Source organism: Protopterus annectens, chromosome 2.part0 (genome assembly GCF_019279795.1).
Source record: "Protopterus annectens isolate FY-2018-M chromosome 2.part0, PAN1.0, whole genome shotgun sequence".
Lineage (NCBI taxonomy): Eukaryota > Metazoa > Chordata > Ceratodontiformes > Protopteridae > Protopterus > Protopterus annectens.
In genome coordinates this window covers 121,728,192-121,741,515 of record NC_056728.1, presented here as the reverse complement: position 1 = coordinate 121,741,515, position 13,324 = coordinate 121,728,192, and the positions used below count along the sequence as shown (strand labels likewise).

Below are 13,324 nucleotides of genomic sequence, written 5' to 3'. Positions count from 1 at the left end.
AAAGCAGTTCCATTTTTACAAACCCCAATACAGGAATCCGGAATGTAAGGGGAGGTTGATGTTGTGACTATTCAGATTTTAGATACCACTGAATCTTTCAAATGTGCAGTCTGGTTAAAGCAAGCATAAGAATTGTGGATGCCATGAAATCCTAATATCCTGAGAGATTCCCATGCTGAAACTTTGAAATGAATGGAAAAAAAATAAGAAAAGATCTAGTTATAGATCTACTTTTTACTGGAGAAGAAAAACTCTTTGAACTGAGATATCTCCGAATCACCCCATGAAAGCAATCCTGTGAGAAGGAGTCAAAAAAGACTTTTTGATATTCTCTTGAAACCCAGTCAGTGAAGGAGATCTCTCACCTAAGTGAGAAATTCCTGACAACTTCGGAAAGATTCTGCTAAGATAAGCAAGTCATCTAAATAAGGAAAAATGTGAATAACTTTCAGTAAGCAATATACTATGCTATGACTGGAGCCAGAAACTTTGTGGCTACCCTTGGAGCACTGGATATTCTTAAGGGTAATGCAGTGAACTGAAACTGTAATCCAAACACAGAATACCTTAAGAAACATTTGAAATATGAGGCTATAGGAATGTGCAAATAAGCATCTGTTAATACTGAGTTACCAAGAAACTTAAATTGAGGATTGGAAGTAACAGGTAGTGAAGGGACAGCATTTTGAACTTTGGGACTTTTACAAACTGATTTTAAAAAGAAAGGTCTAAGATCTAAGAGGCTTCTTTCTTTGATACCAGACACATTCTTGAATAAAAACCTTTCTCTATCAGAGAAAAGGGGAGATCTTCTATCATCCTCTGAGTCAGCAGATGCTGAATGACAGGAGAGGAAAAATAAGTTTGATCTGGTGGATGAGGAGGAATCCCCTGAAAAGGAAGGAGGGACTCCCACTGCCATTGATATCCCTGATTAATCACTCTCAAAACCCATTTGTCTCAGACTGTCTGTTGCCAAAGACAGAAATGGAGAGCCAGATTATGGTGAAGAATTAGAGGCTTGCAAAGGTGGGATGGGGGGTTCTACACATAGTAATTCAGACATGTTAGACTGTTTTTGTTTCTGAAGGGCTCCTTCTTTCTTTTTGGAGACCCTACATTCCTTATTAAAAGTCTGTTTACCAGCATCTTTCTTAGTCTGCTAACTTTGCTTTTTGTAAAATGATGCAAACGCAGTTGTAAAACCCTTGGCAAATTTGGTGACTGAGAGCTAAAAAATCTGAGAAACTCCATGAATCAGCTTCCCTCTTGTATTGCACTTTTAAGGATCTCCACAGCAGATGGTCCAAATATAACCTCTCTATCTAACAGAGAATTCAAATCTTGGCTTTTACATCGTATACTCAGGACAGTTCAAGTAGCAGCAGCTCTGGAAGCGGTATCAGCAGAATCATAAGTACACCTCAAAGAATGTTTACTCACTTGAGAGACAGAAGGAATAAGATTACAGAAAGATGATCCTTCCTCAGACAAGAAAAAAGAAGCCATAATATTCCTAATACTCTCAATGTACGCAAACTTAAATTTTAACATGTGGGCTTGACAATTAGTGTCGATGAAGAATACACTTTCAAAGGCTTTCTCATCCTCACTAGAGGAGGTGGGATTAGCATTTATCAGATGTTTGACTGCCACTGGATTTACCAAGAAAATCACTGCTGGGTCTGACTTAGGGTTAAAAAATAAAAAGTTATAAGATTATGGAACTTTGTACAAGCTATACACTTTCTTAGGGACAATATGCTGGCTATTGGAGTAATAAATACATCTTCCAATTCTGGAAGAGCAGGAGGAACTTGAGTAGGTTCAGGAAATTTCAATTATAGTAAATCATAATATTTTTTTTTTAATTTAGTTGAAACTCATTATGTTCCCACTGAAATAACTGATTCAATATGGATATGGCTTTAGAAAAATAAAATCCTTCCACGAGACTATCATAAAAGACACTCTCCTCAGAATCAGAAACTTGAGGAAAGAAAACAGAAGTTTTCACCTCACAACCATTTTCCTGTTCAGTGTCCTAAATTTCTCTCGCAGGACAAAGAGCCTGAACTAAGCCCTGAGCTCACCTCTATAAATCATTCCTGCCAAAGCTAACTCAGAGATAAATGATAAATGTCTACATTTTTTACTTCTTTTTGACAGGAATTTCTTAAAAAAAAGCATACTTACTTTTGGCAGACAAAACCTCCCAATGGACAGGTTTTCCATTCTTGCTAGGCAGACAAGTATTCCCTAATCCTTCTTCTAAGGCCAAAAAGAGTGTTTCTCCCTTGCACATCAAGGCCAGTTCAACAGTCCAGAGGACGTTTCTAAACCCCAGTCCATGACAGTTGTAGGGACTATACCAGAGGGAACCAATGAATAGCATGAATGGTCACAGGAACTAGAAATGTCCATAGCAGAGTCAACCCATCTGAGTCGGAGGCAATTTTGTAGCCTGACAAAAGGACAAAGGCTGCATGGATTTTTTTTTTCTTTTTATGGCTGGAAGAAGGAAGAACCAAGGAACTGGTAGGTTATTCTATACTGAATTCAAAAAAGATGCCTGTATATGCTAATATGTTTGTCATTGTTACTGGAGCTTTTCTCCCCAGGCCTCCACTGAAAACTGACTCTTTTTATGTCCAGTGGACTTCCCCAGTCATTAGACTGAAATAAATAAATAAATAAATAAGTCTTACAAAAGTCGATTTTTCCACTTTCCATCACAAAACATAGTCAGAAGTATTTTCACCACCTACCCCAGTCCCCAAAAGTAATTTAACATAACTTTTAGACAAAAAAAATTTTAAATTAGTTTTACCAACTATTTTTTCTTCAAAAGTAAAAAGTAATGCTCCTAGTAAAAATGACAAAAGGTCACGAGACAATAAAAGCACTTTTCCCTAGTTTCAAAATAATACTTTTACAGAAAAAAAATAACTTTCTGTCAGAAAATAATATGTAGATTTTTTTCTCCAAAGGGAACTTATCTGCCCAGCAATGGAGAAGCTTTAGCCAAATGTCAATCCTTAAAACCCTTCAAGAGCAGCACTCTTCAGTAACAGGAAAGCTCTGAAGGGCTTGGAGTGTAAACTACCCTATTTCTTCAGCTCTGCTTGAGCTGTTTTACAGTTTGGGCATGTGGAGAAGACCTTAAAGATTGGAAGCTGTGTGACTGTTATTATTTATTTATTTATTTATTTGCATTTGTTTACCTGAACATTCCACTGGGCTATAGTGAGCCCATTTTCAGTGGAGGCCCAGGGAGAAAATCTCCACATTATAATGAACAATACATAATATAAACAATATACAATACACAACATACAATACAGTACAATAGATCAGCATGAAAGGTACAATAAAATAGATGGGTCTGGGTTCACAATTTAGAATCGGAGTACAGTATTAGAGTACAATATTTAGGATAAAGTGAAACCCGCGGTGGTAGTGCTGCGGTAGTTTTGTTGCCTCACAGTAAGACGCTGTCCGGTTCAATAATCAGCTAGAGCGTCTTCTGCGTGGGGACATGAGTGAATGGGCGTACCTTCGTTAAAGGTTGTGCATCAGGGCTGGTAACTCGGCACATAAAAATCAACTACCAATCATTAGCGGACCAGAGTTCCGCTGTGGCGACCCCTAACTGGGAAAAGCCGAAAGACACAAAATTTAGGATAAATTGGATAAGTTGGATATTAGCAGGATATAACCCATATAGCTAAGGCTACTGCAGCAGTGCTGAAATGATAAATATCTAATAAATCCAAGTCAAAGTTACTTGTGACAGAGGAAGCAGCTAGATATAACTAAGGTTTCTCACATTCTGTTTATGAGATGTGTACACCCGTGTAGGTACCTGGGAATTAATCTCAGTAGTGAAGCATTTGCATATTAACTTATAACCACTCTAGTCTGAAAATGCTTATACAGAATTGTATATGGAGAAACAAACATATTTTTGTTTTGGAAAAATATCAGTGCTGTTAAAATATTCTTTGATCCTGAATTTTGTTTTTGTTATAACATGTCCCAGTCTTTTACATTAATAATAACTGGCTCAATACATCACAGAAACTGGTCAAAATAATGTATGTGGGATGGTCGGAGACATGAATTTCTGTGGCATATTGTGTACACATATAACAAACTGGGTTGGTTGGGAGGTATACATTTGCAGTTCTATGCTGAGGCTCTCACTATGTTTAAAATCTTCCCCTCCTGCAGAGATCATATGTGTGGCTGCATGCTCAAATCTGGCATGTGATTTTTTTTTCTCTCTTAATTCAAAGATATAACTTGTAATAATCCCCCTTTCATTATCAAAGTGGTGCAGAGCTGTATTGGGTTTAGAAACAGTAACGATCCCACCCAAGTGGCTGATGGTTATACAGCACTCTGCCAACCATATACTGCTGCATATCCTAAACAAGTTGAAATGCATCTTCAATCCTTCATCAATAGAATTCACATTCTGGGGAGTCCTGTGAGGTTATCCTGCAGTTGGTCTACTTACGGTACAGATACCCCTGACTTAAACTGCATCAGCTGAAATTCATATATGAAGACTACTGATTCCTATGCAAAGCAGAGAAGTTGGCTATATTATTTCATTCTAATGTGAGGGCTGTCACTCTTTTATGGTAGACACAGTCCACAGATTTAGAGAGTGTCCAGTAGTAAAGGGTATAGGAGAAGAGGTTTGAAACGGGCAACAGTTGATGTACCACAGAGAATTAGATGTTAACAGTCCTCTGTGTACATGGAGGGCTTTCAGTGCAGATGAAGAAATGAGGTGCTGCTATTCAGTATTTATAGTCTTACGATGGAAGACCATTGTCTCTCTGTGTATTTGTGAATCATCTGAGGTTCATCCATAGATATTCCAAGCAGCTTAGTGCTGAAGATAGGATGATTCAGGGTCCATGCATATGTAACCCTCACTAGAAGGCTATTTACAGTAAGACATACTAGGCCAGGTTATTAGTTATTTAGGATAATGGATAATGTAAATCCTTCATCTCCTTTATGGAGCCTCCACATGATGAAATGTCGTATTATACCAGACTTTTCCAAAACATAACTCATAAAATAGGCAGAGATATATGACTATTAACTCTCAATACTTCCTCCGAACTTAAAATACCAACTCCATGATTGCACAAACACAAAGACAATACAAATTATAGCATTGCAGTTGGCTTAGAGGGTTTAAGGCTGTGAGCTGCAGTACCTGTAGTGCAGAGCTTGGTTTCCTTGATCCATCATTTGCCTACTGTGTGACCTTGAACAAGTCACTTAACCACCTATTGCTCCCAGGTCACCACTGAAAAGGATATGTGTGTCCAACTGACCTACCTGGTCAACAAATACGTATAAGATAGAGTGCAGAAATTTCATACAAATATAAACATGGTATATATTTTAGTATCTTATTTAGGATCAAATTAAGCTTAAATTTTTCTTAGTTAAGTAGATCTTATTCATTATTAATGTCACTACTGTATTAAACATTGTTATTCAAGTCTATCTTTACTTCTGATGTTGTCATGTGTTTGGTTTACAATAATAGTAATAATAAAAAAAATACTTGTATTTGTATGTAGCTTTTCCAGAACAGTCATTTTGTTCATCTTACATAACATACTTCCTGTCTGTCTTCTAAAAAATAATTGCTAATCTTCATAAGCAGTGTCCTTTTTCCTTCAGGCCTTAAATATAATTGGGTTTGTTTCAGGAAAAAGGAGCAGCTACTAATGTACATCTTTTGGGTTCCCCTACACCTCATCATTTTACAGTTGGATGAGGACTTATATGCACAAATTCAGCTCCCTGATGCTGAACTCCCTGATCATAGTTTTACACAGGACATCACTGCTGGTACTTTCTAAGTGTGCTCTGTTCTTTAATTCCTTTTGTTTTGTGAATTTTTGTATTTATGCAACCATGGAGATGGTACACTGAAGTTTGGGGAAGTGCTGATATTTAATAGTCATATACCTCTGTCTGGTCCTTATTTACCTACATTTAGGATGTCAATCTCACAAAAAATATATGGCTCAAGTACACGTAAGAAATCATATAATATACTCAGATGGAGTTCTGCCTGTACTTGTGAGTATATGATACGATGTATGGATTTTTTTAGAACATTTCTCTCAAGACATCCACTGAAAATGGGATATGCTAAGTAAACATTCCAGTTACCACAGCAAAATAAGGATATCACATATGCACACATAGACAAAGACACACACACACACAAGTTGTACTGCACCACAAACAGGGTATGATGAAACAGGAAGAAGAACCTACCCTAGAAGAAGTATGAAAATGAAGTTTGTGAAAGCAAACTGGTCAGAGAAGTCACAGCAGATATGATCAAGATGCTGCGTGCATAAATGCAGCTCTGTGGAGCAGAGGGATAAAGCCATCACTGTTGACAGATGCCAGGTCACCCATCCTGTAGGGGAGGGAGGCAGTCTGGCTCATGCACCAGCAAAAGAACAGCCTGACAAGCTTTGCTCTGCAAGTGATGTACTACTTGGCCAGCAGGTTGCCCCTTAGCAGAAGCATGCATGCACCTTCAAAAGGCAGTCACAGTGGAGCTTGCAAAACTGCAATAGGGGAGGGGAGTTAGGGGATACCCACTTCCTATGCACCAATGTCCTTGATCACCTCACTGGCCCAGGGCATTGACTCGACAGAGCTCAGGTGAGGCAAAGACAGGTCTGGTAGACCTGGTGAATTAGGGCAGGAGCTGTTAGCAGCTAATGGTCAGCTGAGGGGTGCTACAAAAAAAAGAAGGTTTTGGATGTGTTAGGGGAGAAATGGCTCCTGAGGGTACTCATCACAGTATAGAGAAAAATGTGTATCCCAGTTGACTGTTGAACAAGCATTCTAGTGCTGGTATACAAGACCAAAGAGGATATACAGAACTGTGTGTAGTACAGAGATGCCAAACTCCTGCCACACTACATGGAAGTGCTGGAAAGGGTGACTGATAAATCAATACACAGAATAATAGAAAGAAAGATAGGAAATGAGCAGTTCAAATGTACATTAGGTTGCAGTACAAATGGCCCAATGTTTGCAGTGAGACAGAAAGTGGAGAAGGCGATTAATATGAGGAAAGAGCCCAACTGGGCATGCCTGAACTTGGAGTAAGCATATTACCAGGTCCCAAGAAAGTAGATTTGGGCATGTCTGCAATGGTCTAAAGTCTCAAAAACATTGACAGACTTAGTGCAGGCTATGTACAAGGAACCAATGACATAAGTGCAAACAGTGTTTGGACTTACAGAGGGGTTCAGACTGGGACTGGGCATGCATCAAGGTTCAGCTCTGGGCCAGCTCTGTTCATACTGGTGCTGGAATAAGATAGCAAATGTTGGAGGGAGTCGATCAAAATAAGTTGCTGTATGCAGACAACGTGGCACTATAAGCAGACTATGAACAGGAAAATCAGTAAATGATAGTGAACTGGAATGCAAAACTGAAGGTAAACCGAATGAAGTGGAGTACAGACAAGATAGTGAGTATGGCAGCAAATGGCAAAAATCAGAAGTAGCCGAAAACTGAGACAGAAAAGGAAAAGAGAGGAGCAGATTAACAGCTTCATATAGCTGGGTGGTGTGGTTGAGGAAAAGGGAGGTCTAAATGAGGAGATCAAAGCTAGACTCAGACGGTCTGCAGCCAAATGGCACACATTAATAGTGTGTGACAGAAGAATACCAAAGAAGCTGAAAAGTTAACTTTAAAAAACAGCAGTGTGGCCACTGCTTCTGTATAGCACAGAAACATGGTTAGTGATGATCTGCTGTGGTGACCCCTAATGCTGTGACGACCCCTAACGGGAACAGCTGAAAGAAGAAGAAGACAGAAACCTGGTTAGTGAAGGCATAGTAACGGAGAAAGCTTGACATAGTGGAGGCAAAGTGCCCAAGATGAGTAGTAGGAAGCACACAGTGGCACAGACAAAGAAATCAGGGCATCAGAGCAGAGGAGACAATGACGTCCAGCCCAGAGATGGATTGTGTAAGAGAAGACCTGCAACAGTTATGCTCTGAATAAAACAGGTGACGACAGCTGATGCTACACTCCCATGTATAATAGGGAAGAAACAAGTCACCAATAACGATTATAAGACAAAAAGGCAAAACTGAAAAAATATTTCAGATAAAATCACAGGTGTTATTACCAAGACTGAAATCTAAAAAAGAGCTAGCATGTATAAAATAATTTATACAAATATTTTTTCAAATAATTATCTAAATCAGAGCAACACAATTTTAATTAGTTAGACTGTGTGCTATAAAACTCACTTGACTCTTGTATGTCAACTGAACTATGTAAGTAAACTTACCATAATGATCACTGCTGCAGTAGCCCAAGTTATAAGAGTTCTATTCTTAGCAGGATATAATTTGATAAATAAGATTTAGGAGAGACATGAAAAAGGCAAGAAGAAACGCAGACATCCATCCCAGAGATGGACTGCGTGAGAGTAAACCTGCAATAGTCCTGCGGCAGGATATAACCCATACAGCTCAGGTTACAGCTGCAGTGATTAATATGATGAATATTTAACAGTACCCTGTTTTGTGGGGTCAGTGGCACAAAAGGTAGAACCTTCACCTTTGGTGCAGAAGGCTGTGGGTTTTATTCCCACACCAGGTAAATTGCTTGCTGACATTGCAGTGCAGTATGGAGGGTGCTACGCTCCCAAGTGTGCTATCCTTTGGATGAGATATTAAACTGAAGTCCTATCTACTGGAGTTGATGGTAGCTCAGGTGGATGAAAAAGATCCCATGCTACCTATTAGAAAGAGTAGGGAAGTTCCCAAATGCCCTGGTCAAATTTAAGATGCTCTAAAAAATTCATGTTAAAAGTTTCTAAATCAAATAACAACTTTGGGGACTCCCTTTATTCAAATCAAATCTCAGAAAAATTAAACTCTATCCCTCAGAATATTCTCAATACAAATAATCCCACTGCATTCAAAAATCTACTGAAAGCACACTTAAATAACAACTGAATATGCTCCTGCATACCCCCAGGATAATATGCTGTATTATTTCTCCTTCCCACAACTCATGTATTCTACTTTTTCTCCTGCTCTTTTTAATTCCACAAGTCAAACCTATGCCCCCTCTCACATCCACAGCTTTAATTTCTCTAGACCACACCACACTCACCATTCTCTCCCACTAGTTATTTAGTGTCTGTCTTCTGATCATAAACCACACTAGAATGCTTGCAGATAAGTCTGTATAGTTCTCAACATTGATCAATAGTGTCAGTGATATAACCAGTTTCTTTTGAACTGTATCATACTTTTTGTATAATCCCAATGCTATCATGAATTTGTTGGACTATGTACTGACTAATTCTGTGTTACCCTAGTAGTTCTTCTCTAGTTTGGTTCTACAAGTTTTTGCTTTTTTTTTGTAAATTGTAGCAAATGTAACTGTCTCAGATTGTATGTAGTCATTGTCGGTTTTTCTGTAATATTGTATTTCTTTTATATGTGAAGCTTTTACCAATGGGCCTCCACTGAAAAGGGGCTACTAAGCTCAGTCAGACCACCCTGGTAAACAAATATCAAATAAATAAATAAACATAAAACTTTCCCCTTGTACTAAAAATACCATCTCGAGTCTCCCCTGAGAAGAGGCTACTAGCCTAGTGGGACTAGCTCAGTCAACAAAAGAATAAATAAATAAAAATACAAAAGAAGGACACTTTTTATCAAGTTATGACAGCTTACCTGGTGTTTTAGATTCCCAGGCAACGGTAAATCCACCAGCATTGATGGAGTGATCAGAACGGAACCAAAAGTATAAGGAATTGTGGGAACTAAAGAGTTCTTGTGGAACTGTAGTGCCACAAAATTTTCCAAGCATGTATGCTGAAGCAGTGTCCCCATCGTGGATTTGCAAGAAGTCGTACATGCAGTTGGTACTTGATTCCAATTGAAAATATGGGAATGTGATCCGAATGATCTGTTCATTACAAAAAAAAAAAAAGGATTAATTCCATTTTGATCCCAGCATTATCTGTAAAGAGTTATATGGTGTACCTGTTTTGCTGCTGCTTATAATTTACCTTTACTAAGATTTATAAAAAAAAATGCAAAACATACTTAAGATATGACATTTTTGTGTGGAAAATAAGAATGCTGAATTTGATAAACAATATTTTGTAAAAGCAGCTTCCAAATTTTGTTAAGCTATAAAAAATGCAATTATCCAAAATACCATTAAAATTATTCAGTTCAAAGTGATCCTGTAAGTGCATAATTTTTACTGGTGGTATAACAGGCTGATGCTAAACACATTCCACTTGACTACAGTCACTGTTTTCTTATTTCTTCACTTATATTTGTCTAGTGTGAACTTAATATGCAGAGATCAAATGATAACTGCAGTATTCAATGGCAATGAAATTAAACTTCTTCATTGGTAGTCGCTAGGTTTGCAGTCCAGGGGGCCATTGAGGAGTCTAGCCCAAATTCCAAGTTGCTCCAAAGCAGTGTGTGGTTGGGTAACCTGGTTAAGGTCACACAATCAGGAAATAAGGATATAACAAGAATCAAACGCCGTACCACAACAACTACAGCTAAAAGCCTTAGCCTCTGTACCAACTCTATCTCATAAAGCACACATTTTAAATTGAAATTGCATACAAAGGTTTTCAAAGAAAGCACATAGTCTCTTAGACTGCACATTGTCTTGGACTGGAGCATTTTCTAATAACAAATGTTAAATGTTTTTTTAAGAATGTCCATTTCTATTAATATCGTCATTCAAGAACTCGGGTTCAGTACAGTTTTCCATTTGAAAGCATTCATTACCTGCACCAAGTGCTGTTCCATTGGCCTCACCCCTTCTTGCATCAATGAAAACTCACTAGTCTGAACATATTGTTTACTGATGTAACTTGGGCTATACTTCCATTTTTACATTATAGATTTCCTGGCTTTCCATTGGTTGTGGGCCTCCCTGTGCCAAACTGAAAACCCTAGAACTATTTTGTCTGTGCCCTCTGTTGATTATCGGGTAGAGCCTGTAGACTGTCACAAAAAAAAAATCTTTAAATGTTATTAAGGTGTCTCACAATTTCTTTGCTCTGCTTGGCCTGAGTATTGAGACAGGTCTGTCCACTGTTCATATTGTTACTATTTAAATTATTCCATCCATTGTTCATATTACAACTGTTTGAACTAGTGGCATTAACACAATCCTCCACTCTGAGATCTTTAATTATTTTCATCAGCTCACTATTGAAATGTCAGTACATGTAATGTTAAGTCCCAAAGTGTCAAGAAAGGGGGAAAAAACAGACCAAAAATACAGGAGGGAATATCAACCATCTTGTTTCTCCTTTAAAATTGTTTCTTTTTGCAAAGGGTAAGCAGCCCTGCACCCCTTGATGTGGAAAGGAGGACAAGTCCCTTCATGTTTATATATACCAACTCCGAGATTACGACACCATTCTGAGAAACGGCAATCTTGTATAAGTAGTCAGCATTTTTAGTCAGGCTCCACATTCTGTGATTTGACATTGCAAGTCTCAGCAATCTAAACAGTTACCATTTTATCACTTTTCCTTTGTTTAAAACATTCTCTTGGGCCCTTATTTTAGTGAAGATCCTGTTGAATGATTCAGAAACCAAGCTGTATTAATTTACTTTATCATTGCACGTAATCGAAAAGCACATTGCGTGATCCGCTACCACTCCTTTAACAATTTTAGAAGATTCAGAAACAAGCAGCACAGCGCAGAATATAAAATTACAAGAAAAATAGAGGCATGCAGGGTAGGAGCAACTTGGACACAAACATATCACAGTCATGCAAGGCTGTGAAATATTGTGGCCAGTATGATATGCAAATGAGTATATAATGAGATGGAAAGAGCAGCGTTATTATAATGAAAGAGATGGCAAATGCAAATGAGGGAAAATAATATGGCAGAATAATTCCAAAACATACAAAAAAATGTGTTGCAAATGCCAGTTCAGCTATACACCATAAAATCCTGGTGAACATACCATGATTGCAGTAGCAGCAAATTAAGCATGAATGCATATGAACACGGCCATCATCACAGTTCATTAGCCATGAAGGTGTATGTTGTCACGTGCCTAACATTCAATCTCTCTATGATAGAGAAGGTTTACTATCAAAAGGGCAATCGGAATCCGTTCAAATTCCATATGTCCGATCGCCCAATTTGACATGGGAAAAAAAAACGAAAAAAAATTTTTGAAATGCACATCAGCGAATGCTAGTGTGCATTTGCTGTTGTGAATTTCAACATTCTGCATGTAGATCACACTATAGTGGGGGTCGGACATGTACTCTTTCCCTCACTGTAGTGCAATCTCGGAGTTTGTATATATAAATAGGGTTGGGGTGCATGGGGGGCTTCCAGCCTGCAAAAGTGTTTTGTTATTGTTGACCGGAAGTGCAGCATTTCGGTAAAGTTGACATTTTCGAGATTTCGACTTTACCGAAATGCTGCATTCTACATTTTTTGGGTTCGGTGTTGTGATTTCCGATCAGTTGATTCAGACATCTGCACACTTGAACCGAGTTGGTTTGAGGAAATGATAGTAAACCAATACAGAAATGGTAGACCACTACTATGTGGACATAGACATAGTTCAGGAGCTGATAAAGATATGTTGCCTTTACATGCAGGCTGTTGGGATTCCTGTGGACACCAAGGTATGTTTAGCATTGCAAGTCCTGGCTACATGGACCTTACAGCAATTAATGGGAAGATAGCGGGTATATTCCAAGCATCTTCCTTATGCATACTACACCAGTGTCTTGATGATGTGCTACCACGCATTGAAGAGCATATGTGGTTCCTATGCACAATGCAGGAGAGAAGCAATGATATAGCCATCTTTCTCCATCTGTGAGTTATCAGATCTGACTCAGATCTGAAGCTAGCATATCACAGTCTTCAGCTTTGAAGTTCTGCCACTTTTACCCATAATGCTCTCCCCTCTCTGAATCACCTCAGATTGAGTTTGCTCTTCCATACTCCTGAGCAAAGTCATAACTGAATGTAGAAGTTCCTCAATGGAGTGAACACAAATTCGCCCAAAAGGAATTGGAAAAGAAAAGAAATGCGACATAAGTAGCTTGAAGCATATGCTTTGGGCAGGACTGCTCAGTCAGTCAGTCAGAAGTTTCACAACAGAGATGGTAATTTGAAAGGGGGAAGGAGGGAGGGAGGGAGGGAGAGGTAGATTCTGATGGAAGAAGACAACCCGGGTTTACATTATGGCAAGTAACTTCT

General features: G+C 38.5%; 1 protein-coding gene across 1 annotated transcript in view; it reads right to left on the bottom strand.

Moving 5' to 3' along the window:
* Positions 1–13,324, bottom strand: part of LOC122792709 (cubilin-like) — a 3,134,001-nt gene that overhangs the window by 2,812,139 nt on the left and 308,538 nt on the right. Inside the window, exon 14 of the mRNA XM_044060295.1 lies at positions 9,777–10,011. Within this exon, the coding sequence (XP_043916230.1) occupies positions 9,777–10,011 (235 nt within the window). The remainder of the gene's footprint in view (positions 1–9,776; positions 10,012–13,324) is intronic.